Source organism: Eschscholzia californica, unplaced genomic scaffold (assembly GCF_041429995.1).
Source record: "Eschscholzia californica isolate CP2 unplaced genomic scaffold, dmEscCali1.0.p SCAF_2, whole genome shotgun sequence".
Taxonomy (NCBI): Eukaryota; Viridiplantae; Streptophyta; class Magnoliopsida; order Ranunculales; family Papaveraceae; genus Eschscholzia; species Eschscholzia californica.
This window is the reverse complement of record NW_028238309.1, coordinates 9188491-9216239: the sequence shown is the minus strand read 5'-3', so window position 1 is coordinate 9216239 and position 27749 is coordinate 9188491. Positions and strand designations below refer to the sequence as shown.

The 27749-nt window shown below is 35.5% G+C and overlaps 2 protein-coding genes and 2 long non-coding RNA genes across 4 annotated transcripts; 1 reads left to right on the top strand and 3 right to left on the bottom strand.

The window, feature by feature from the left end:
• Nucleotides 1-10606: 10606 nt before the first annotated feature.
• LOC147556003 (chlorophyll a-b binding protein 37, chloroplastic) lies at nt 10607-12066 on the bottom strand. Its single transcript, XM_086663740.1, has 2 exons — nt 11588-12066; nt 10607-11352 (listed from the first exon to the last, which is right to left on the bottom strand). Exons 1-2 carry the CDS (start codon nt 11731-11733, stop codon nt 10701-10703), a joined length of 798 nt encoding a protein of 265 aa, XP_086519866.1. The 5' UTR covers nt 11734-12066; the 3' UTR covers nt 10607-10700.
• Nucleotides 12067-13708: 1642 nt separating this feature from the next.
• Nucleotides 13709-16783, top strand: LOC147556002 (uncharacterized). Its single transcript, XR_015235323.1, has 4 exons — nt 13709-13827; nt 15028-15060; nt 15198-16650; nt 16722-16783. It is a non-coding gene; the product is annotated as an uncharacterized LOC147556002 (long non-coding RNA).
• Nucleotides 16646-17467, bottom strand: LOC147556001 (uncharacterized). The gene is made up of 3 exons (XR_015235322.1): nt 17073-17467; nt 16885-16926; nt 16646-16782 (listed from the first exon to the last, which is right to left on the bottom strand). It is a non-coding gene; the product is annotated as an uncharacterized LOC147556001 (long non-coding RNA).
• A 1817-nt stretch (nt 17468-19284) lies between these two features.
• On the bottom strand, nt 19285-23856 carry LOC147556000 (uncharacterized). The gene is made up of 4 exons (XM_086664004.1): nt 23653-23856; nt 23444-23519; nt 20359-20551; nt 19285-19555 (listed from the first exon to the last, which is right to left on the bottom strand). The coding sequence occupies exons 2-4, from the start codon at nt 23495-23497 to the stop codon at nt 19425-19427; spliced, it is 378 nt and encodes a 125-aa protein (XP_086520130.1). The 5' UTR covers nt 23498-23519; nt 23653-23856; the 3' UTR covers nt 19285-19424.
• Between the last annotated feature and the right edge of the window lie 3893 nt (nt 23857-27749).

The window sequence follows — 27749 nt, the reverse complement described above, 5'->3', positions numbered from 1 at the left end:
TATATAAATTATCATCTTAGTTCTTATAACAAAATATTTTGATTATTTTTTGTCGAAAAAGATGGTAAAACTTTTGCAACAATGTAAATTACTGGTCAAATTAGCAAAAAGACAACTTATTTCTTGATATTTAAAAAGTAATTCAATCATAAAGTTTAGAAGAGTGAATATAACTATACTCGATATTTGTGGACTGAGCAGAAGAGCAAAGAGGACAATCAAAATTCTTGACTCCATTGTTGATACAAATTGATAGAGAAAATGAAACTCAAATGAAGAGGGTAGTAGATGAAACTTGAATGTTGAAGTGGGATATGGTGTCAAGTACAAGAAGGAGATTAAATGGTTGAATTATTAATTTGGGATTTCCTTGGTATATGCTCTAAGTCAAGTATATCTCTTTTACCTTTAACATCTTCCTTCACTAATGATATGATCTTAATGATTCTCAAATCAAAAGATATAAATATAGGACAATTAATAGAAAGAGATGAGATGCTAGAATCACAAAAGATTTTGACAAAAAAAGGTTCCCAGTTGATGTGGCAATTGTGATTTTCATCTCTCAACGGCCTAGATTTGGTCAAAGTTTGAAACCACACCCGCCACATCAGCGAGGAACCTTTTTTGTAGTGACATTTTTAAGATATAAATTGTTATTCGTTTTTTTAAAAAATTTAGAATTGGTATAGCCAGCGATAAAGTTTATTTTTGACTCGTTAAAAGTATAAATAATTTACAGCTTACATGTTTAGAGTATCTCTAATGCAAAACTCAAAAAAAAAGGAAAACTCAATTAGTTTTATGTCAAGTCTTAATTGAGATTTTCTTTCTATGTCTAATGTGGCTAAACAAAGTTTCTTTAAACTTTATATGTCTCTAATAGAGATCTCAAAAAGAACTCTACTTGATACACAAGTCATTCATTGATTAAATAAAAATAAATTAGATATGAGAAAAAGCTTCATATTGGTTTAAAATATAAAGCGGGTTGACTAAGATAATTGAGATATCCAAAAGAAAACTCAAATAGTTGAGTTTCTTCTTGAGATATCTCACACTAAATGATGTCACCTTATTTTGAGATCTTACTAGTGATACACTAAACTAAGCTAAAATTGAAAAAGTACACATTTTTTATGAACAATTACATGACACGATCTTTGATATGTTTATTTTTTTGGTTATTCATCCCATTTAGTATTTAAGACTTCAGTTCGTGAATATGTGGTGCATTTTAATCTATATTTCCCTTTTTAAAAAATGAATTGATTTATGGAAATGTAAGTAATGTTATATACTGCTCAATTTAGCTTTATTTTAGGAAATAACTAAATCCAATATATTATTAGAGGTTTTTTTCTTTGGTTGATGTTAATTAGTTAGTAATATATTTAGTTATAACTAAGTTTGGAGGGCGCGGGAGATCTTTTTGGCTAACGTCGTTAATCATAACTAATACAAAAATACTACGAAGTTCCAAAATGCACTATAAAATAAAAATAAAAAAATCAACTCCCCTAAAAAGATACCTTTGGAGATGGAAAAACATAGAAAATAAGCATCTCTCGATAAATATAATTTTCTCAAATCCAGGGTATTAGAGGATTTTTCATTCCTCAGTGGGAAGTTTAAAGGCAGTGTGATTTTTTGTTAAAGGTAATGTTAGCAGGGATTGCAATAAGTAGTTCAAATTGATTCTGCTGATTCATGCTGTTAGTTTAGACCTTGAGCTTTATAAATTCTAGGGTTATTTCCATAATGGCCCCCAACTTTGTGACCAGCTTCCCGCCTGGCCCCCTACTTTACGAGAAATACTCATATGGCCCCCTTCCGTTATAACACCATCACTCTCTCTCCTCCATCATGTTTTCTCTCTCTGCCAAGTCACGCCACATCATCTGTTACGCCACCTCATCATCTTCTCTGGCATAGGTCGCCCTTCAAAAAAAAAATTTCTCTCTCTTTCTCTCTCTAAACTCCGGCGAAGGGGTTTCCCTTCGCCGGAGTTCGATCTGTTCTTGAACAGACTGATCTGTTCTTGAACAGACTCATCTGTTCTTGAACAGATCGCGTCTGTTCAAGAACAGACTCATCTGTTCAAGAACAGACAGATCTGTTCTTAAACAGACTCGAACTCCGGCGAAGGGTTTCCCTTCGCCGGAGTTTAGAGAGAGAGAGAGAAAAAAAAAAAATTTTGAAGGTCGCCGGCCGGAAATTTGGCCGGCCGGCGACCCATGCCGGAAAAGATGATGATGTGTCGTGCTAAAGTGATGTGGCAGAGAGAGAAAATGAGATGGAGGAGAGAGAGTAACGGAATGTTAAAGATAACGGAAAAAGGGGGCCATACAGGAATATTTGCTAAAGTAGGGGGCTAGGCAGGAAGCTGGTCACAAAGTTGGGGGCCATTTGGGAAATAACCCTAAATTCTAATAATATACCGAATCCACGGACCTTCTTTGTTTTGTTCTTTTTTGTGCATATTTTGATCTAAGTCTCTATTTATTGTTGGAAATAAAACTAGACAAGAGAAGAAGGATATGGCTAAAACTCTTTACTCTATTAACTTTCTTTCTCACTTCTTACTTGAAACAAACTACAAACTTGGGTATTTATAGATGCTCAAGTTAATACTAAATTACTTCTAAGTAAATGCGAAAAACTCTTGATTTTCTAAATACCATAACATAAGTAACTACTAATATAATAATACTATGACTTAAATATTTTAATTTAGTGCATAATAAAAACATAAAACTTTTCTTGTTTCATCTTCCACCATTATCTTCAACTAAAAGCAATTGATTCCAATTTTAATTTGGTTTAATATCCATCAATGCCTCCCATAAACCAAATTTTCTTGTAACTCCCATACTTGTAATACTTCTCTTGAAAGCTTCTCCACTCAAAGGCTTTGTGAACACATCTGCCAATTGATCATTCGTCATGCAATACTTGACCTGAATAATTTTATCATTAACAAGCTCCCGTAGAAAATGATATTTGATACGAATATGCTTTGTTCTTCCATGAAGTACTGGATCCTTAGTGACAACAATAGTTGAACTATTATCACAAAACAATGTTGTTGGAACAACTTGTTCATGCTTTAGACTTTCCAAATGACCTCGTAACCAGACAATTTGACACCCCGCCAAAGCTGCAGGTATATATTCAGATTGGGTTATAGACAGAGAAACAACGGGTGTAGTTTCTTTGAACACCATGAAATTGGGCCGCTACCAAGACTAAAAACATAACCTGAAGTACTTTTGCTATCATCCAAACTTCCTTTCACATATCGTAAAATTCTTTTTGCTGCCTCCCAGTGAGAATAATATGGTTTTTCCATAAATCTACTAACCAAACTTACCGCAAACATAATATCTGGTCTTGTAGCAGTCAAATACACTAAATTTCCAACCAAACTTCGGAACATGGTGGAATCAACAATTTTTTAATTCCCCCTCTTTGCTTAACTTCAAACCTGTAATACACAGACTTGAAACTGGATTCACATCTTCCATTCTGAATTTTTTTATGTTTCTTTTGCATACCTTTCTTGTGAAATAAAAATTCCTTTATCAGATTGATGAACTTCTATACCAAGAAAGTGGTGCATTTTTCCCAAATCTGTCATCTCAAACTCATTGGTGACTGCTTCAACCCATAAAGAGCCTTCTTCAACTAGTATACTTTCTCTTCTTTTCCGTTCTTTATAAAACCAAGAGGTTGTTCAACATAGACCTCTTCATTAAGCACACCATTCAGAAATGCAGATTTTACATCCATTTGGAAGATGCTCCAATGGTTTTGAGCTGCAAGAGATATATTCAGACGAACCGTATCAAGTCTAGAAACAGGAGAAAATACTTCAGTATAATCTTCTCCTTCTTTTTGTTTATAACCTTTTGCTACAAGCCTAGCTTTGTACTTGTTAATAGAGCCATCTAGATTAATCTTTGTTTTATAGACCAATTTCACACCAACTAAATTCTTGTTTGGAGGCCAATCAGTAAGCTCCCATGTTTCATTTTTTTTAAGTGATTTTATTTCTTCATCCATGGCTATTTGCCCACTTTTCTTCTTTAGATGCTTCATCATAGGAAATTAGATCTTCACCTGCAAAGAAAACAAAAAATATAGCATTATCTGGATCAATAGAATTAGTTGAGTCATAAATTTCCCTCAAGCTCCTTGTCTTCCTTGGTGGTGTACTTTGGGACGAATCATCATTTGATTGAATATTAGAAGATGAAGGGATTTCACTACCATTCGCTTCTTCAATTATAGACCAATTAGGATCCTCACTTTTTGATTCAAAAGTACCACTTTCATCAAATCGAACATCTCGACTAATCACTATTTTATTTGTTTCTGGATTGTACAATTTATAGACTTTGTTGCTCTCACTATAGCCTACAAAAATACATTTTTCTGATTTATTATCTAATTTTTTTCTTAGTGCATCTGGAATGTGTGCATAAGCAACACAACCAAAAGTTCTCAAATGACTCACATTCGGCTTAGCCCCATACCATGCTTCATGAGGTGTGCAATTTCTCAAGCTTTTAGTAGGAGACTTGTTCATCAAATAAACTGCACAAGAAACTGCTTCAGCCCATAAATCTTGTTGCAAATGTTTTTTCTTAAGCATACATCTTATCACTTCTACAATTCTACAATTTTTCCTTTCACTCACACCATTTTGTTGTGGTGTGTATCGTACAGTCAGCTCATGTCTTATACCAAATTCTTTGCAATATGTTTCAATAGGAAGATACTCACGTCTCCTATCAATTTTTAAAATTTTAAGTTGCAAACCAGAAAATTTTTCTACCTCCGCATTAAATTCTTTAAAACATTGAAACGACTCAAATTTTTCTTTCATCAAATACACCCAACTTTTCTTGAAAAATCATCAACAAAAGTAATAAAATATTTGTTACCTCCATTGGACTCAGGAAATGGACCACATAAATCTGAATGTACCAATTCCAATGGCCTCTTTGCTCTCCAAGTATTTTTTTTCGAAAATGGTTCTCTATGTTGCTTACCGAGTTGGCATTCCTGAAGGCAACCCATCAACCATATGCTTTACTTTTAGCAATTTCAAGCTTCCATAGTTCAGGTGTCCATACCTATCATGCCACAACTTACAAATTTCATTGTTATGAACAGCTGAAAAACAAGACTTGTTAGCAATTTGGAGTTCAAGAGGAAACATATTATTTGGTGTTACTCCAATTTTTTTAACAAGTTGATCTTTTCTTGCTAAGAAACAAGTATTGTCATGAAAATGGATATCATATCATTTCCTTACAAATGACCAATACTAAGCAAATTATTTTTCAAGCCAGGAACATAATAAACTTCCGACATTTTTTCAATATTGTCAAATTTTGTGTGAAAAGAAATTTCACCAATACCTCTTATTTTGTAAGTTCTAGCATCTCCAATTTTCACCTGTCCACTGTCTGACTCAATTAATTTTGAGAATAAATTTTTGTTACCTGTCATATGCTTACTAGCTCCACTGTCCAAATACCAAACATTATCAGTTACATTAGTATCATGATAACAAGCAAGTAACAAAGTTTCTGGATGATCTTTTTCATTTGCATCATCATTATTTTCATGCATAAAACCAGATTCATCATAGTTATCTTATTTATACCGACATTCTTTAGCAGTATGACCAGGTTTATGATAATTATAACATTCCAAATATCCTCTACATCTTACTCTTTAATAACCACGACCTCTACCTCTATTATAATACTGATTTTCGGTAACTTCTTTAGCATCAATTATAACATTCAAAATATCCTCTACATCTTACTCTTTAATAACCACGACCTCTACCTCTATTATAATACTGATTTTCGGTAACTTCTTTAGCATCAATGTTGTTTGAGAAAAAATTACCTCTTCCTCTACCACGAAAACCTCTTCCTCGAAAATTTTTACCACGACCACGGTAAGAACCACGGTCTCCCATATTTGAAATTTGGGTTTTAAGAGCTTGATCGGGAAGAGTAAGATTTCTTTGGTTAATTCTAAACTCATGTGCTTTTAGAGTTCCTTGTAAATCTTCTAAAGAAAGTGAAGAGAGGTCTCTTGAATCTTCAATAGCCACCACTACAAAATCAAATTTTTGTGGTAAACTACGAAAAAAATTTCAACAATTCTTTCATTTTCCAAAATTTCTCCATTAGATGCTATTTGATTAACGACATAGTTTACTCTTGTAAAATAATTAGAAACATTTTCATTTTTTGCTAAAGTAGCCCGGCGACCCCATGCCGGTGATGACGATGATGTGGCGTCCTCAAATGATGTGGCAGAGAGAGAAAATGAGATGGAGGAGAGAGAGTAACGGAAAGTTAAAGATAACAGAAAAAGAGGGTCATATGAGTATTTTTGCTAAAGTAGGGGGCTAGGCAGGAAGCTGGTCACAAAGTTGGGGGCCATTTGAGAAATGACCCAAATAAAAATAATGAGCAAAAAATTACAGAAGTGCCACAAGGGTAAATATGGTACATTTGACTAAAATTGGGGGCCAAAACGAACTGTCGCACACATATGGGGGCCAAAACGAACTACCAGACATAATTGGGGGCTAAAACGACTAGTTTGTCACAAATTTGGGGCCAAAACGGAATTAACCTAATTTATACTAATTTATTATTTCTCTTATATAGTTCTAATATTTTCTTTGAACATCAAATACTAGAACCTAAAATTCTTGCTTATTGTATTTGTTAAGGATACCATTAACTTGTTCCGTAGAAGTAGGACAACCTGTCGATCTTAATTATCGATGCTTATTGCAAATTGTTAAGAATCAGGCCTAAAACGAGTTGTTCTCATGCTGCAACACCCGAGTTAGTTATTATGTTTGAAACTGTACACGTTTGTATAATTTTTTTTGTTCTTCTTAGAACTCACAAGTTAATGAACTTTGTTATGCAGGATGTATTTTAAGAGGCTTGTGAAGATTTAGGGCCTTACGTAACATTTAAGGATACTGTTTTTGTATGTTTGACATCTTTTAACGCAAGTTTAAATGTTTGACATTTTGAGATATGATTGTATAGTTGTATATATTCGTTTGTATGAATGGATTCGAATTTTACTGCGTTTTGTGTGTTTGGAGGAATAATCTATAAGGATTAGGCATTTTCCCAGTCCAAAAACAGGAGTGATATAGAAAAAAGGATAAAGAGAAACATTTGCAATGGAACAAAATTGTCAAGGTGTTATTAACGACGGTTAACAAACCGTCGGTGATAAGTAAGACAACGGGAAATTTCGTCGGGAAACATGAAAATTAGTGACGGATTTTACAAAAAAAATCGCTAATGTTCGAAACATCAGCGACGGCTTTTTGAAAACCGCGCAACATCCGTCGTTACAAGTATCCCCGACGCCACTTATACAGACGGTTTTAAGCCGGTAGTAACAATACTAGTAACGATTTTTTTGTTTTTCTAACGGTTTTTTTACTTTTCTAACGGTTTTTTAGCTCTAGAGAAAAGAAATTAAGGAGAATAAATGTCTATAAAACTGAATTACGTGGAAAGAAATAATGAGAGAGCCAGAGAGGTATTAGCCGATTGATGTAAATCGGTAATATCCCTACGATAATAGTGAAGAGAGAATGAGACGGATGTAAATTATGAGAAGGTATTATGTGGGGCAGTAATTATCTTAGAGAGATCGTAATTGATTTTGTATATTAAAACAAAATTAACCATTGACACTAATACTCTTCTATATTTTGAGTTGATTTACAAGAAAAGAATTTTATATGATCGGTCGTTGGAACTCCCACAAAAAAAGGACGTTCAAACTTATCTCTTAGATAATCAACTCAGTTACTTTATTATAATTTTAATTTTAATTAGTTAATTACTTTAACAAAATAGTTTCTTTTGATAATGTTTTCCATTTAACTAAACTCCTCCAAGTATGAGTTTGATTTGTTTTTGTTTGTGATTTATTTAGACAGAAATGATGTATTACAAATAAGATTATGACAAAATATAAAGAGAGAAATAATCTACAAAACATTAGAACTATCTCTCAAAATCAAAATACGTATTATATTAATTATAAATTTATATTTTCCCGGTTGTTACATGTTATTTTTCAGTTTTGTGTTTACATAGATATTATTCAATTGAGAGTTATCCGTTGTTCATCACGAATGTACAAGTCTTGATGTTTCGTTTATTTTTATTAAATATATTCACTTTTGAGCTTCACCGTGCTGTTGGGACAAAGCAAATTTGGAAACATGATTTCTAAATTTTTTTGTTCCAACTTGCAGTAACTTTAATCTAGAAATCTTCATTTTCGGTAGATCCACTGATGACTCTTATATTTGTAGTGAATTTGACATTACTTTGGAGAATATTTTCTTTTAGTCTCAACTTGCTGTACTTTCTAATACTCCGGATTTTTCGATTTTTGGTATTGGAAGAGAGTGCTTAGTATAGGCAGTGCATTAGATAGGTCCAACATATATTTTAGTATAGGGGAGATATATCTTATATGTTTTCAAAATATTCCAAAACTACTCAGGGGTAAAAAAATCTGTCCCTACCTTAAAAATTTACACAGTTAAAAACAGACAAAAATCCTAAACCACAATTGACTAACACAACGCTCATCTCTATATCTCTTCTTAGTTTGATCGGTATATATCTCCTAGATTTCAAGCGTTTCAACACTAGTAAGAGTAATTTGAAGATTTCAATTCATTAACAGCAATCAATTTTGCAAGGAAAGGTAAGAGTTTGATTCCTAATCTTGTGAACTGATATATTTTTTATTTGTTATAATTTCGGTTGGAACCTTTATAAAATTTTTATAGTTTTGTTCATTAGACAGAAAAATCTCTGCAATTTTAGTTCCAAGATCGAAATTTTTGTTTTCTCTATTTCTTTTGTCTAGGTAGTGGGGAGACTCGTGTTCAGCCACTAATTAATCAGCTTTGACCAAGTTAAGATATCAACAAATTGACTTGAGCAGCACGTTCCAACTTCATCCAAACGCTCAAAGAATGATTGATGGAGCTATAATAGGGAGGTGGAATTGAACTAGCTATGCTACCTAAGCCCTACTCTACTAAGTGCGAATTTATGGTGGTTCGTATGAGTTGAATTGGTACTTGGAACTCTATCATAACCCAAAGCAAGCAAAGAGGTGGACTCGAGTAAGGTTTGGCCCTGAACCCCACTCTTATTACAAATACACAGTAGAGAGGTCTGCACATGTGAACCGGCACCATAAGCTCTGCTCTGTCTGAAAGACTGTTAGTTATGCAGAAGGCCAGGTAGCGCCAAAAATCCACTTTCCTGATTGGAGTTGTTACTGACAAAGATATGATCACTATTAGTAATTTTTTCCTTCTACGACTACTCCACATGGCAATCAATGAACGGTGTTGTAAAGTCGTCTCACAAACCTATAAATATCGAACAGGGAATTTGCACTGAAAAGGGATCGAGAATGAATCCTTACAATTCAATTGATTTTTTTTTATACATGTACACTGAACTGACTTGAGCGTTGGAGAGTGTTGTCACAGGTACCCCTCCCCCTCCACATCAAGTCTCCACTACAAGAAGAGGAAGGAATCAATCAAGAAGTTATAAGGTTATTCATGTGATTAACGGGAAGCCACTTTTCGACATCATCATAATGCTTTTGGACTCGAATTTCTAATTAGACTAGAATGCTTTGTCTGACTTGAATGCTTTGGTCGAATTTGAATGTGTTGCGACAAAAAACAAGTAACAAAGCAAATTATCGAGAAAGTAAACAATCGATCAAGCAATCGCACAAAAGAGAAAGAGATTTACGTGGTTCGGTTGGTGAGACATACTCCACGGTGAACAATGATGTGACGCTTTCCTTTATGAATTAAGAACAAGTTCCAAAAGGTTACAAGAGATCTCTAGGGTTTCAGTTTATATAGCCCACTAAAACCCTAATCTCACCGCCTCTCTCTTTCTAAACCAAAATATACGTGGATATCCCTAACATTAATAACCGCCTTAAACAGAAGCAGTGCTTCGCGAACAACAAGGTCAGCGCTGATTTTGAGATAGCTCTGCTAAGCGAGTCCAAAATTCTGCGTCTGGACCGAACTTTTTATAAGATGTGGGACTATCTTATAGCTCACTTGTTCGAGCTATTACTACTTTATACCAAACTTTGAACCTTAATAACTAATTCAGTAGGATTCGGTATTAGACAAACCTGGGTCTAAATTCAAGAACTTGACGAGATGAATCTAACGGTATGTACAGCTCCTGCTGTAGAAGAGATTACGCTCCCAAAATAAGGAAAAAATGAAACCAACTAAAGAGTCTAATTCCGACAGATTGCTTCTACCAAAGTTGGATCTTACAACCTCGTGGGATTAAGGGAGGTGTCCAACCGTACACCAAGGTATAGCGGACAATTGCACTTGTTTCGAAAGCCAAAGTAATTAGCTCACTACCTCGACTGTTTTAGCTATGATAATTTGGTACAAGGGGATCATATAGAAAAAATGGGCTTTTCCCATAAGTTGGTATGCCACTGGAGCTACTGAGATCTCCAATACTAATCTTTATTATAGGCATAAGAAAGTAGTCCAATTAAGCTAACAAACTTCAATATTAACATACAACAAAATCTCATTCTCACTTTCCGGGAACAAAGTTTGTAGCATAAGCCCATGCATTGTTGGTTGCTGGGTCAGCAAGGTGGTCGAATAGGTTCTCGACTGGGCCTTTTCCGGTCACAATAGCCTGAACAAAGAACCCAAACATCGAAAACATAGCTAAGCGTCCGTTCTTGATCTCTTTCACCTTCAGTTCTGAGAATGATTCTGGGTCATCAGCCAACCCAAGTGGGTCGAAAGCTCCACCAGGATAAATTTTGTCAAGGCCTTCTCCAAGTGGGCCTCCACCAACTCTGTACCCTTCAACAAAACCCATCAAAACAACTTGGACAGCCCAAATTGCAAGGATACTTTGAGCATGAACAAGGTTTGGGTTGCCAAGATAATCAAGTCCGCCTTCGGAGAAAATCTGGGAACCAGCTTTGAACCAAACTGCCTCACCGAATTGAACACCATTTTTGGATAGGATCTCAGGAAAGACACATCCGAGTGCACCAAGCATGGCCCATCGAGAATGAATTACTTCAAGTTCACGGTTCTTGGCAAATGTCTCTGGATCTGCTGATAATCCGGCGGTGTCCCAACCATAGTCACCAGGGAATTCACCGGTAAGGTAGGAAGGAGTTTGCTCTGAAAAAGGGCCCAAATACTTTGGTCTGTCTTCGCCGTACCTATTTGTCAAATACCAAATACTATGGGTCACATTCTTACGAAAATTTACACAACCAATAACTCATCATTTCGTAAATCTAAAAGTTTCTCACCTTTTACAGTCTTAGCATAGTAAAATATGTTCGAAAATATTCTTCATGGAGCAAGTAATTGTAAAATAACTTTTTCGAAAATAAGATAACTTTTTCGAACTATTTTAAAATATGAGCAAGTAATTGTAGGTTTTGTGATTACCAGATGCTCTCGGATACACTTTTTTTCACTGTCCTCCTCATGGAGATGCGACCTCCGAAGTCTCCAACCTTACGGACAAGCTCATTTCGTGATTTCAACGCTGTCTGACCGGCGAAAGTTGACTGTTGGATTGCAGAGGTTGCCATGACTGAAGCTCTGATTAGTATATGAAGCTAAATTACTAGACCAAATTAGATAGGTGGTGAGTGGAAGGAGAATAAGAAAGAATTATATAGAAAACTAGAGGGGAGGATTTTGTGGTTGTGATTTTTTTGACACGTCAGCAGTACCTTATTGGTGTTCATATTTCATGGTTGTGGTTATTGATGATATCCATTTGTTCTGATTTTATTGTGATATAACTAATAGGATCATGCCACGTGGAATTTGAAAATCTAATTGGGGTCACCATTTAGTTATCTGTACTATGTGGACCTTAAAGACTGTATAAGCCATGAATTCATTATTCAAGCAACTGTTGTGCTCTGCTAAAAAAATCAAGCTGAAATGGGATACAGATGATTGGATTTCACCAAAACAATGAATAGAGAAATTTTGAGAGAAATCCAATCGTCCACATTAGATTCCGGCCAGACTTTGGTTTGATATTTCGGGCACAGTAACATTTTTCATAGTGGAGTAAAGAAAAACTAAATGATAATTTTTTTTTATAAGGGCACCCTTGCTTCGGTGTTGGCGTACTAAAGGAGCACAAGAAATATAAACTAATTATTTTATTTTATTTCAAATTTGGCCGTTCGATTTGCTCCAACAGTCAGATTTGGCCCCCACATGATCGTTGGGGAGTCCCAAGCGGTCATGTTGGGGCCTTCAGCAGGCCCAAATTGTTGAGTCGGATTAGGGGTGAACATTTATTATCCGAACCGACCAATCCAAACCGATCCAAACGGATTTGGGCGGTTCGGGAACCGATCCAAAAGTGTTTCGGATTGGTTCGGCTAGTAAAACCTCAAAACCGAAGCCTTCGGATCGGTTAATGGATGAGGTTGTCGGATAACCGAAGCAACCGAACCAAACCGGTATTTAAAACTTTTAAACTTTTAATATTATAAATATATAAATATTTATGATTGGGTGATGGATGGATGGCTGAGATTTAATCCTGACTTTGTACATCAAAACTTTTATACATCAGAACAAACACAAAAATAAATATAAAACAAACAAACCCTAGCTTTTTGCTCTCCCTCCCATTCGATCAAGACCACCATCTCCCTGAATTTGTTAATGGAAATTATGAAAGAGAGAGAGATTTGGTTCGGTTATCCAACCGAACCAAACCGGCCATGTAGATTTCGGTTGGATAACCGAACCGATCCACCGATGGTTTGGCTCGGTTAAAACTTTACAATAACCGAGACTTTCGGTTCGGTCTATGGATAAGTCGAAAAAATCGGTTATCCAACCGATGAACAGCCCTAAGTCGGATGATGGGTTAGGATGGGGCTGAGCCGCTGCTCTGCCCCAATCGACACAGGTTGGACTTATTGGCTGAGGCCCAAGATTCAAACGACTAGTTTTTGGGAAATCAAAATAGTTTCCGGGTAGAAAATTTTAAAGGGAATATGTGAAATTTTGGAAATTTTCTGGGGAAACAAAACATTTCTTCTTCCTCTTCTTCTTCTTCATTATCTTCAACTCAGACCACCATTTTCGGCCACCACCTCCAGCCACAACCACCACCACGATTTTCTCTTTTTGTTTCTTCCTCCTCCTGTCACTCTCTCTCTCTTATACTTCGTCTCTCTTAACCACGAGATTTCGGGGGTCGGTCGGCCACGAAACATTTCGTGGCCCAACCGACCATGAATTCTGAAATTGTGAGAGGGAGAGTTTAGGGAGAATGAGAGTGAGACCGAGTATCAGGGGCGTGGAAGAGGGGGTGCCATAGGTGCGACGGCACCGGGCCCCTCTCACACGACAAGAAAAATCGTAGAAATTGGGGCCCCCTCGAATAACATATTTCGGTATAAATATTTAAAGGACTACACCTTTATCATAACTTAGTTGTAGCTCATTTGGTAATCTCCTTGTTTTACAAACAAGAGGTCAAGAGTTCAAATCTCACTACCTTCATTTTTTTTCTTTTTTAAATATCAACTAGGTATAGCCCGTGCCCTAGGGCACGGGCAGGTTTTTTTATTGCATCACATATGGGTTTGTATTGATGCATGAATGTATCACTAACTCTCTAATATATATAGGGAGATTTTATAGGGGTCCCCCCATTTTGTTAAAAGGGCCCCTCCTTTAAAAGCGCCTCCCAAATCTCCCATTTTGGTTAGAAGGACCCCTCTACAAAAAGGCACTCTCCCTTCTCTTGTTTGACCTAACGGTAAACTTAACGCCGTTAGGTCAAAATTATTAAAACCAAGAAAAAGTCCTTTAACCAATCAAAAGCTCCACCCCTCTTTCATCTTCCTCATAACTTTTGTTTCATCTTCTTCTTCTTCATCTATTACCTCTATCACTACCGCCATTTTCATCTTCATCTCTCCCTCATTCTCTCCCGGTTTCTCTCTCTTTCTTCGTCCTCTTTCCATCTTCATCTCTTCCTCTTTCTTCTTCCTCATAACCCTAGGTTTAGTTTTTTTCGATTTTTTGAAGCTATATAGTTTGAATACTTGAATCTACTGGTTAGCAACACAAGGAAGAAGATTTGCGGACCTTATTTGGTCTGGAAGAAGGTGAAAATCAAGAGAGGAATAAAACCCCCAAGTGAGCTTTCCCAGTTGCACCAGACCGAAAAGCTACTGGTGGCAAATACGGTGGGGTCGAGCTGTAAATGTTGTATAATTCGGCCTGAGCCCACCGAAAATTGGGCCAGTATGACTAATAGCTAATGGACCAATTTTCGGTGGGCTCAGACCGAATTATGTAACATTTTTCGGTGGGCTCGGGCCGAATTTTATAATATTTTTCGGTGGGCTCGGGCCGAATTTTGTAACATTTTTCGGTGGGCTCGATCCGTAAATATTGCATAATTCGGCCTGAGCCCACCGAAAATTGCACCAGTAGCACCAGTAGCTCTGTTTCATCTTCTTCTTCTTCAGTTTATCTTCTCTCACTCTCTATAAAATCTTTCAACTCTATCACTAACGCCATTTTCATCTTCATCTCTCCCTCATTCTCTCTCGTTCTCTCTCCCTCTTTCCATCTTCCACTTTTATCTTCCTCAAACCTTATGTTTAGTTTTTTAAAAGTTTGGTTATCACCCAAGTGGAAGAAGATGAATGTTTAGGGATTTGAGTTTTGGAGAGATTTAGGGTTAAGATGTGCAGATTGCTAATGTGGGTGATATACACCCTTAAAGTGGGTATTTTTAAACTATTGTATGGGGGGCCCTTTAACCAAACAAGGTCAATGACTATTTACCAAGTCAATGAATTCATGGGGAGGCCTTTTAACAAAAATGGGAGGGCCCTATAAAACTTCCCATATATATATTAGAAGTCTCATATAATCCGCATATATTAACGACCTCATATCAAACGTATAATCTATCACTAACTCTCTAATATATATTAGAATCTATCACGGAAGTGCTTACCTCTAAAGTCCTTATAATCCGCATATACATACGTATTAGAAATCTCATCTTTTGCAAATAAAGTTCAGATTAAACAGACCTTTCGATTCACCTTCATTAAACATAAAAGACCTAAAACTGCTTTTAAATACACGTCTTGGAACACAACTATGTAACCCGTGTTGATAGGACACAAATAGTTCTGTTTAAACACATCAAGAGAATTTGTGATTACACTACAAACTAAAGCTTTGTTAAACTGCAAAATCCTCTAGTGATATCATTTGCTATTAGAACACCAACTCTGTTTTTACATTTCTGAGTCCAAAATGCTTTACATGCTGCAAAAATAGAAACCAAAAGAGTACCCAAGTCTATGGTTGCAAATACAACTGCTGTACAAGTCATGGACATAGTCAAAATCTTGTTTCTTACAAAAAATAAAATATAGCATCTACATCAGGGGTACTCAAAACAAAACAAAACAAAACAAAGAGAGATAAAAGGCAATGAGGAGAAATGCAAGACATGCTACCTGCATAAAGTACGGAGAGAATGAGATACTAAGCGTAAATTTTCTGATAATTTGAACAACAACGTTACGAAATACTCGTATTAATATGAATTGGGCACTATAAACTTATCATCTCAAAGTGTTAGCTCTTTCAACCAATTAACTCACATTCCTTCTTCCAATTTCAACTCATGTTTTCATTTTTTTTCTTGGTAAACTGAAACCTCATAATAACATTGAACATAAACAGTAGAAGTATATCTACTTCGATTTCACAACCTCTAACTCTAACTGTCATTCTTGGCTTTGAACATGTTATAAGGGTTGCCTCTGTTACAACAAAACCAACAGGAATATAAAAAAACAACAGGTAATGAGAGTGTTGTAGAACTTGTTATCTAATCAGAGGCTACAAACAATTAGTAGTTTTAAAAATAAATACAAAATAAATATCAATCTAGCAAAAACATCAAATCTACTATCAAATTTAAATTCAAAAGTACAGATGAACCAATTGTAGCTTTTGTTTCGGTGTTAATTATTATTTTCAGCATTCAATTTGTTAACACTCTTTTCAATACAAAAACGTGTACTTGCTAGTTTTCTTTCATGTGATTTTTTTTACTGTACCTAAGAGAGAGATGAAGAAAGTACTTACTGCATTTTTTTGTGTCACTGCTTGGGTAGCAATGGCCAGTGGTGATACCATTTGAACATATGAAAATGAACAACCACAAAACATTCAATCAATAGAATGTTATCGTCAAATACATGAAATAAATTGGAGCGTTAGATAGTATAGGATCATACTCATGTAGTCGTGTATATAAAGCGGGAATGCAAGAGTACTGTTTAGATGAGGTAATAAGGCATCAATATATCTTATTTGACTATCAAATTTAGCTAGTTGTAGTTAGGAAGATTCTTGCACATTTATAAAATTTCAAACAGCAGATTATAAATCTCCAACCTATACATGTATATATTAATGTATAAATAGTTCTCTCATATGATCACCACAAATGAGGCAGTCAACAACCTTCAAACAGAAAACATTATGGATAAATAAGTATAAGTCATTTACTATCAAAACAAATGTTACCCGACAAAGTTGATGAGAAGGGCACCAAGCTGTCAAATCAAAAAATGAAGTCACCCTTAAGTTTAACAATCCATTAGAGAAAACTGTAAAAAAATAAAAATAAAGAGCTAGATTAGAAAAAGAAAACATACCCGGTTCCATTTCGAATTCAGACGGTCATCGACCCCAATATCCTTGGGCAATACAAAAAAATACTATAAGAAAAGAATAATTCATGCATTCATTGGATATATATTATATATATATATATTCATTGAGGATTTTTATCGAACACTTCTTATGCAGCTTAAAATAATGAATCTTCATGTGCCCAACTTACCAAATTTTCAATCTTCATCCTTTCACACTAATATGATGATCTTCATAAAAACATTAAAGATTAAAATAGCACCTGAATTAGCCTAAGATTGAAATCCATAAGGCAATGATCATTTCATCAAGAACCAGAGGACTGAGAAAGAAAAATAGAACCAACCATCTCTTCTTACTTGAGAGCAATTAAACGATTAGAGTATGATTTTTATAGAGAGAAATAAATTTGTAACGTGCATCTTTTGGTCGATTTGGGTAACGAAAGGAAGATAAATTGGAAATAAAGCATCTCATTAATCTTGGGTAATGAAGGGAAGATAAATTTGCATAACGTGCATTAGTAATATGTTGAAGAATCGATTTGGTAACTGAAAGAGGAGAAAGCAGATAAGAGCTTTGGTCGAATTGGGGAAGAAACTGGACGGGCTATATCGACAAACCATGGAGATGGGTAACGGTCCAGATTAATCAATTTATTTACCTTCTTGCATTGAGTGGGTGAACGAATTTTCATTTTTCTAGGTAGGTAACCGATCAAAGAGTGAGGATGCTATCAAAATCACAATGAACGACCGGATTTGTCTTTTAGTTTGTCCCAGTCAGCACAAAACATTGTGTTTTGTTATATAGATTACAAATATATGCTTCTAGACTAATGATTCAAAGGAAGTTTAATAAGTATTGTGTTCGTCCTTTTTTTTTCAAAAATGATTCTTGAAAATTTGTATAGAATTAAAATTAATGTTTTTTTATCTTGAAAAAAATAAATGGTTGGCAAGTTATTTTGTCATAAATATTTTTTTTAATTGTCTTAAATAGTTTGAAGCATCAAACATATTCAATTGTTATATTCATTCACATTCATCTAAAATATATCAAAAATGAATTTAGTAACCAAAGTAAATTTTTTTGGTTAACTATGATACGTATAAGAAATTTTTTCGTCTTATATTATCGAAGGGCCCCAAATAAAACTTCGCACCGGGCCCCGTTTTTCTCAGCCACGCCACTGCCGAGTATTTAGGTTTGGTGATCGGAGAAACCGAGATACAATGAGAGAGAGAACGAGATTTCGTGGGTCGGTCGATCACGAAACATTTTGTGGGACAACTGACCACAGATTCTGAAACTGAGAGAGAGAGATAGGGAGAGAGTTTAGGGAGAATGAGAGTGAGACCGAGTATTAAAGTTTGGTGATCGGAGAAACCGAGATACAATGAGAGAGAACGAGATATAGTAAGAGAGAGGCAGTGGGAGCGATAAAGAGAGAGAGAGGGAGGGAGAGAGAGAGAGTGAGTGAGAAAGATGCATATGATGATGGTGGTGGCCGGATTTTGGTGATGATGGTGGTGGCCGGATTTTGGTGATGATGGTGGTGGTGGGTTTTGGTGATGATGGTGGTGGCCGGCTTCTGACGACCCTTGCCGGAATGGAGAAGAAATGGTCAACAAATTTGTTTTCCTCCTAACAATTAGAAATATACTGGTTTTTACAAAGTCTTCACACCCCAAAAACTATTTTGATTTCTCCAAAGCGCTAGTCGTTTAAATTTGTGGCCCAGACGACTGGGTTGGAGATGCTCTAAAGACCTCATCAGAGCAGATTGTGTGATATTTTGTGTTTTTTTTAAGGTTGCTAGTGATATAGTTCACTTAGGAACTTTACTTTCTCATGGCTTCTACATTTTTCATTAGGAATTGGGTTCTCAGCCATTATAGTTGTTATGATAACTATAATACCCACCTAACCAAATAGATGTTCTTCATAAACTGTGATGTTTTTACCATTACTGATAAGATGCAGTTACTTCCGTTATATTAGTCATCGTGAAAACACGACGGAGAACCCGTTTGTCCCACACCCATGAACGTTGGTGCCACAATCGATTACGTAAATGCCTCTACCAAGTAGCACTCTAAAAGAATAACTGCAACAGAACAAGTCTTGGAAAGGGAAGAAATGTTATCCTTTCTTCTTACATTCTAAATCTTGGAAATGTAAATATACTCCCTATTCCAAGAGGCTAAAACTAATCTATTCTTGGTAGCTGCAATATTTTTCTTGAATTATCCAAGTATTCTGCTATGGCCCTCTAAGCACTTCATTGCTCTTACGAGTTTTGTTTAATTCGTGTATGTCACCATCAACAGTAGTAACTACTGTATCAATGTCACTTGATGTAATCGTGGACGATAAGAACCCCAATGCTGACATTTACGTACACAAAATAACTTGTGATAAACTATATATATATAATGGTATTACATTATCAGTTTTATGTTTGCCTGTAAAAGAAAAGAAAAAACGCGATGATATAAACAAAGTAAAGGCATACATCGAGAAGGAAGCTAAGGTTGTATCATGGTTCCAGCTTTAAGGAAACAACACGAGACTGTCTGTTCCGCTTCGCCACTTTAACAAAAACTATAGATAGGCAAGCAGGGGCCCACCACGGGCTTCGTACTTCTTGCTCCCCTTTTAGACAGGCCACTGTGGATTACACATGATGTTAGTCATTATAGAAGAGAACTCAATTTTAGACTTCAAATATTTATAATCTCTCCCGAGGCTAGTCCCCACGGTTGCCTCAAAACGTAGAAATAGGAGCGAACATGAAGCAATCAAGATGCTTCTAATTAGAAAACAGACAGTTTAACAGTAGAGTCAAAAGTATGATGTAAACAAGAAAGTGATGTACATACAAGAAAGAGAAACAACTGCAGGCCCATTTGTTCAATATTTGGAAGTTTGATAATGTCAGATGATTATGAAATCATAGCAGTTTTTTCTTGTTGTTCGTGTTATAAAAAGTTTGACTATAAAATGCGGGAAGAGAGACTAGATGAGTTATTGCTTATTTAATGTTAGAGAAACTGAAAGTGAGTCATATAAAAATGCTATGAAGTCCATCTAAATTGTATGACCTTTCTTTTCCAACTCATATGGAAGCTTTTTTAAAAGATTAGGATTAGTCTCGAGTGTGCTACTCAATCTGCTCCAACTTAAATTGAGTAAACGAAGAGGAATCATTTTGGTTGACTTGAGTTGTGTTGCCTAGTAATACTATCACTGTTTAATTTATTAGAGTTGACTACTTGGCGCTTATAACTTGTCACATGCCAAGTATATAGCTTGTTAGAGAAACGAATTACAATGTTACTCGTGCATTTTACCCGTACGAAAAAAGGGTAAATTCAGTAATTTTAGCAGAAAGGGCATTCATGGTGATTTTGAAGTTGGCATACGACACTAGGATTTCCACATATATGTTTAGAGAGAGAGAGAGAGATAACCTTTAATGCGTCGGAGCTCCTTGCATAGTGTGATAAAGTCTCCCCATTTCATGTGGCATCGCCTTATAAACCGTAGAATCTGTTCTGTTGTGAACATAGATAAGCTCTCCAAGTATTCACCATTGACACCATTATCTTCAAACACTTGGCGGTAGCTACCAAGATTTATCTCTTCCAACCACAACCCAACATCCTATAAAACATGTCTACACCATTAGATTTTGTTTTCTTCCATCTTTTTTCACTTTAGAAGCGAAGCATACATATTTAGTTATGTAATATGAAGCCGAAAAATTATTGCACAACTATTTATGTAACATGATATTTTACAAAAAGAGCAGGATATATGTTCATGCATGACAGTTTTCCATCGGATCCCAAAGAAGATATATTACGAAAGAAAAACGGAAAGTACTATAATTGCATCTTCCGAATTCATAAAATCTTTTCAAACCATGTGCAATCTAATCATTTTATCCGAATTCATCAGTTTGTTTTGTTATAAGCAAGGTAAAGATCTTATTTCTCACTCATCTTCAATGCATAAATGCTGATACATTACACCATGCTTAATTGGCCATTATCACACCGGAAAAATGCTATAACACCAAAAGGGAAACAGTTTCTTGATCATTACTTCATTACGGAGTAATTTGACCTGCAGAAGCATCTCTGTCCTTCATGCTAAGCAATAATCCTCCAACGAGATATATCTCATTTAACTACTTTAGCTACTGACCTATTGTTACAAATCATTTGGACTTCCCGTGCAGACGACATAATCTTCTCGAAAAATTGCAATGACTATGTAATTCGATCTTACCAGTAAGATGATATTTGCAAGTACTTGATCTTCAATCTTAAACAAATTACTTGGCAAGTGAAGTAACTCTCTACAGCTCAAGTAATATTGTTTCCAGTTACACGTATATACTTAAAAGATGGAAAAGTTTCAGCACTCGTTCATTCCAATCAATCTCATGTATACACAAAGCGAACAAAACAGAGAAAGGTAAGTGTACGTCATTCACCGCAATTAAGTGTCTTATATTGTGTCCAAGGATGTTCAAAGCGCGTGAAAAAGCAAGATCACTTATGGTTAGAATGCACAGCAGCACAAGTACGACGTGAATTCACAAATATCTAAGGTGAACTAAATAATTAACAGGTGTCCATACGAAGCACGGAGATGACGTTTCAGATAGTGTGTCCAAGAGGGATGACAACTCCGGAAATGCAAGAGGAAAACCGTGACGGAGAGTTAATAAAATATCAAATGGATTTAGTTAAGATTAAACTATTCAGAAATATCTGAGAAGAGAAGTGTAACCTAAAAAAGTAGGAAGGTTCTCAAGTGCCAATTATCAAAATCGGTTTCACATAAATATCCACGCAGCATATCGTAGCTTCGTATCACAATTGATAATAGAGTGAAATGGTACCCCACATCGTTCATGGATCCAAATGGAAAGGACGAGTAAGAATCCACTCAAATTAGGAAAAGGGACCCAGTTAGGTAAATGATCCAAAGTAATAAAAAACAACAACTCTGGTCTCCTTCACGCGACAGAGTTAAGGAAAAAAAAACTTGTATAGCCTCCAAGAGACATGTATGCCCACAAGTATAGGGAAATACCAATTAACTCCGACGGAGCTAATTAGGGCTACAATCACTTATTCAACCTATAAACAACGAATTCATTCAATTTTTTATCAGTACTGCATTACGAAGAAATTTGACATGCAGATGCATCTGTCCTTGATGCTAAACGATAATCTATCAACGAGATATATCTCATTTAACTACTCTAGCTACTAGCCTTCTCTTACAAATCGTTTCGACTACTCATGCCCCACAGAATACAAAATCTTCTCAAAAGATTGCAATATATTTAATCCAATCTTACCACTAATATGGAATTTGCAAGTACTTGACCTTCAATCATAAACACATTAACTTGGCAAAATGAGGTAATTCTCTATAGTTCAAGTAATACATTTCCAGTTGTACGTATATACTTACAAGATGGAAAAGTGTCACTACTCGTACCATCCAATTACTCTCATGTATACACAAAGTAACAAAAATGGAAAAGGTAAGTTTAGGTAATACACCGTATTTAAGTGTCTTATATTGTCTCCAAGGATGTTCAACGCGTGTGAAAAAGCGAAATCACTTACGCTGCAAGAATATCCAAGTACAATGTGAATTCACAACTAAAGAATTGGCGGAAGTCCATGGAAAACACGGAGACGGAGTTTCAAGATAGTGTGTCCAATAGGAATGACACGTCTGAGAATGAGGGAATTCCTGACGGAGAGCTAATATAACATCAAATGGATCTTGCTAAGGTTAAACTATTCAGAAATATCCGCGAATAGAAGTATAACCCACAAAAGTAGGAAACGTTCTCACGTGCCAATCATCAAAATCGGTTTCACATAAATATCCATGCAGCATATCGTAGCTCCGTATCATAATTGATAATAGAGTCATAATGGTACCCACATCTTTCATGGATCCAAATGGAAAGGACAAGTAAGAATCCACTCAAACCAGGAAAAGGGACCCAGTTAGGTAAATGATCCGAAGTAAAAAAAAACAACTCCAGTCCTCTTCACGCGACAGTAGTTTCGGAAAAAAAAAACTTGTATAGCCTCCAAGAGACATGTATGCCCACAAGTATGGGGAAATACCAATTAACTCCAACTGAGCTAATTAGGGCTACAACCACTGATTCTACCTATGAACAACGAATTCATTCAAGTTTCCAAGTGAACAATCTTTGGAATCAGTTACTAACTACAACGAAATAAAGCATTCGGCAACTATAACCTATAAATGCAGACATCGACGACCACAAAACAAAGAATTTTCTTTAAATTTCATATTCTCTCTAGTATATATCAATAAAGGCGATCAATTCAATAAGTACAATTCAGGCCAATTTACTAAGAGATTTCAGAATCAGTCATTACAGATCTCTTTAGCAACAAAATTGATTTCACACTCAGAACAGTCAGAGATCAAATTTTCAGTGGCATCTAGAAACCCAAATTGCATTAGTTTAACTTTTTTACATACCTCAACGGTCCAAATGAAGAAATCAAGAGGCTCAGATTGTCTTTCTTTATTCATCTTCCGAAATCAGCTCGGAAACCTAAAAATTTCATCAAAAGGGAACAAATTAAGCGAAGAGATCAAATTTCGTAAATTATATTAGGGAAAGATAAAATTAAATTGCATGATTTGAGAGTTTTGCTACTTTATGAACATAATCCAAGTAATTTTACCGTAGAAGATCGAATTGATCGAAGAAAATTTCGTAGCATTTGCTAGAGAGTAGAGAGAGAGAGAAAGAAGAGAGACTTGAGAGAGAAAGAGAAAGAAAAAAAAAAGAGGGAGAGGAGAGAAACAACTGAGAGTAGAGAGAGAATTTTTCGATCTATTCTATCACTCTGTTGGTACACCGACGGGGCCATCGTGACCCACCATCTGTAGCTTTTGAACAAGGATCTGTTTGCTTTTCTCGAAAATCAAGTGAGAACGATTTTTTTGTGGAAAAGGGAATTTTCCAGTGTTTCGTACAATGGTTATGGTGGGAAAATCAATATCTCATGAAAAATTAAACCCCACCAACAAAGTATATTTTTTTTTTGCAAAAATCAACAGGTTTAAAGGAGCCCTGAACCCTCACAAAAATATCAACTTACAATTAAAGGAAAAAAACATATTGTCTCATTAGTAAATGACCACCATCAAGCGCATTCCCACACGTAGAGAAACATAACTCAGTGGCATCATCACTTTACACGTCTGCTAACCAACCCTGCCTTGTCCTCAGTCAATACCTTCTGCAATTCCGATCTCAACTCACCAGCATACATCACCTTCAAACCAATGGTAGTACTAGCTTCAGATAAAAAGTTTGCAACCTGATATGTATTTCTCTAAAGATATGTTCCACCCTGCACTCATGAAATCCTGCAATTTGGGTTTTAATTCTTCTCCATATAAATAAAGATCTCTATGGAGGGGCAGCTCCTAGCTTAGTGCGGAAATCACAAGCTAATTTGAAGTCTAAAGTCACCACAACTCCATCATACCCATAAGAACATGCAAGCATTAAAGTTGCTTCGATTTCCTGCAGTTCATGATGCAGCACAGTAACAGTTTTGCACCACCATGGTCAGCAACAATAAAATCACCATAATAGTCCCCAAGGACAAACCCATACCCAACCTGGTCTGAACTATAGGTATCATCAGTGTTCAATATGATCAGACAAGGCAATGGACCATTTCATACACAAGGGATTATTACTTGAACGGGAAATGATAGAGTGACTACTTGAACAGGGTTGCAGCTAGCTGCAGGTTCCAAACAGTTGAAATTTTACTAAGTTTAGGCGAAGCCTTAGTCTTGCACATCGGGACTAGCATCTTCATCAGTGTTCAATATGATCAGGCTAGGCAATGGACCATTTCATACACAAGGGATTATTACTTGAACGGGAAATGATAGAGTGACTTACTTGAACAGGGGTTGCAGCTAGCTGCAGGTTCCAAACAGTTGCAATTTTACTAAGTTTAGGCGAAGCCTTAGTCTTGCATATCAGGACTAGCATCTTCATCCTAACCTCCACTTTGATTCTTCTTGATAAGTCACTGAAGCTTTCTTTCTTCATTGAGAAAATTCTCTTATTCCTACACACCATAAATAGTAAATGTAAGCATTAAAAACCAGCTTACCAAAGACATCCACCTTATTTTCCCCAGCCAACATCTTCGCAGACCAAGCAATTTCAGTATCCCAAGAGATACAAAATTACATCAATTCATTCATTAAAAAATATTCATACATATATCAAAGTAAAAATCTATTGAATTGAGTAAACCAAAATAAGAACGAAATATATCGAGTAAACAATCCAAGCTAACACCTGTCTATATATCTAAGAATTCAACGTACTATATATTAACAAAAGAATCTCTGATAAGGGTTCGCTTCTCTAACCTTTGATGTAACAAAAGATGTAAAATATCATTAGTATTCAATGAAAAGTAATGGTACTTAGATAAAATCAAGAATGTAATCACATTTTTCAACCAAATAGAATATTCACAATTCGGAAATGCTAACAAATAACTATTAAACTCATATTTAACTGTAGCAAAAAAGACATATTTCAGTTTTTGAGAAATTTGTGCGTATGACCCCACTTGACACATACCTATGTGTAGCAAGTGTACACAACGTCTGTAGCTATTGGTTGGCATTTGCTACGACTAAGAAATATTCATACAAGATGTTGACTAATAGCTACGACACAAGAAGCTCGTAACAAAAAGGGCGTAGCTAAAGCCCGTCTTTTTTTTTTTTTGAAACCATTTTTCATTCATAGGTGATAATATCACAATGTTACATGGATGATCCTAATTATTTCTCTCCTCTGAAAACTTCATGAGAGTTACATACCTTTAAATGTAAAGTGCCTCATGAAGAGAAAGAAATGCGACTAGACACCGACTCAATAAATGAGCCTAAAGATCGAAAATGAAAGGATCCTAAAGATCACTGATGAAAGGACCCTAAAGGTCAACAAAATAACAGGAAAAAACCAAAAGAACCACAGTTGTCCTCACCGGAGAACCGTTGCCGTCACCGAAAAATCGCCGTCGTCACCGCCATTGAACACACCACGTACAACACCAAATTTTCATTGGTATTCATATACAAACCATTACCAAAATCCATTTTTTCCTCTCCACGAATCACAATCGTGATTAGAATGATTCGTCTACTTGTTTATAGACGAAACTTGTTGTCGGATTGAATTGAGAAGATAAACAGAAACCCTATCTTTACCACCGCCCGTCTATCCAACCATGATATCCCTTCTATATAGTCTGTGTGTGGGAGAATCCTGAATATAATGGACTTCATACATGATAATCTCTAACCCCCAATTTTAAAACAACCATAGTTTATCTCTCTAAAATATTTGATAATTCTCTCTCTAAATTTTTGAATCTATTAGCTTTTATGTCGATTAAATTAAGAAATCTACTACATATATTTATTTATTTCATAATTAGATTATTTTGGTGTTTTCGGATGGAACTTTATCCAAATCGAATTCAAATATTTCGAGTTCTGTTGCGAAACTTCTTAACAAGTGACGAATAATTCATAAATACTATATAGCTTCATAAGATTATATAATGCTTCATACCACACTGTAAAGTTTCATTACGCACTGTGAAGCTTCATAGGCTCATAACGGACTCTGAAGCTCCGTATTACAAGACGTACTTACTAAGTTTGGTATAAAATATGAACAAATGTAGATACTTTACAAAAAGGTTGCGAGGCTTCATATTGTTTTATAAAACTACATTTTATCCTTCAAAACTTCGTACTTCGTTGTAAATCTTTGTACATTTTTATGATACTTCAAAATCTTTTATGAAATTAATTTGTACTTTAGAAAAACAAAGCGCGATTTGAAACTTCATACTGCACTATTCGTATAAAACAATGCATGATCTGGTTCAGAAATATAAAAATAAAGATTGAGATGAATATAGGACGTTAAAACGTACGATGAAGTTGTGTTGGGGTGCCTCTTTATTTAAAGGCTCCTAAACCGAGTTTGGTTCATAAATGATTTCTTTTATACTCTTTTCTTTGGTAAAATAGGTTTCCGATTTCAAGCTGAAAACGGTTATAATATTTCCATTAGATGATTATAATATATTTTTTGTGATTATAAAAGGGAATCAACAGAATAACATTATTCATCCTCTCGTTTGATATAGACCAGAAAATCCTCTCAGTTTGATAGAGATAAGAAAATTCTCTCAGTTGGCCAAAGATCAAAAGATCTCTAACTTGGAGAGAGGCTAGAGAATCTTCTCACTTGGACAAAGACTGGGAAATCCTCTCAATTGGGGAGAGAAGATAATCCACTCAGTTACGTTGGAAGAGATACTAGAAAATTATTATTTCAGATATCGTGTTTAGATCAAAAAAATTGAGAAAATGAGAATCCTCTCAGTTTAGAGAGAGATATCAGAGAATTTTGTCAGTTAAGAGAGAGACCAAATGATCCTCTCGGCTTAGAGAGACACCATACACTTAAGTTTTAACACACATCCATTATGAAATTGTACCAAACACTTAAATTTGATCTTTTCGACAAGAACTATACTTTATTTTCCCACGGGGGAGAAAAATATTTTTCCACACTAAATTTCTTAAACAAAACAAAAAAGAGCCTGAAATTGCAACTTGGCTATGTTTGCAATACTTGGAGAGAGGATTTGACCTAATTGATTTTAGTATTCTTTATTCTCTTCAAAGATCTATGGATAAGCTCATTCTTTCA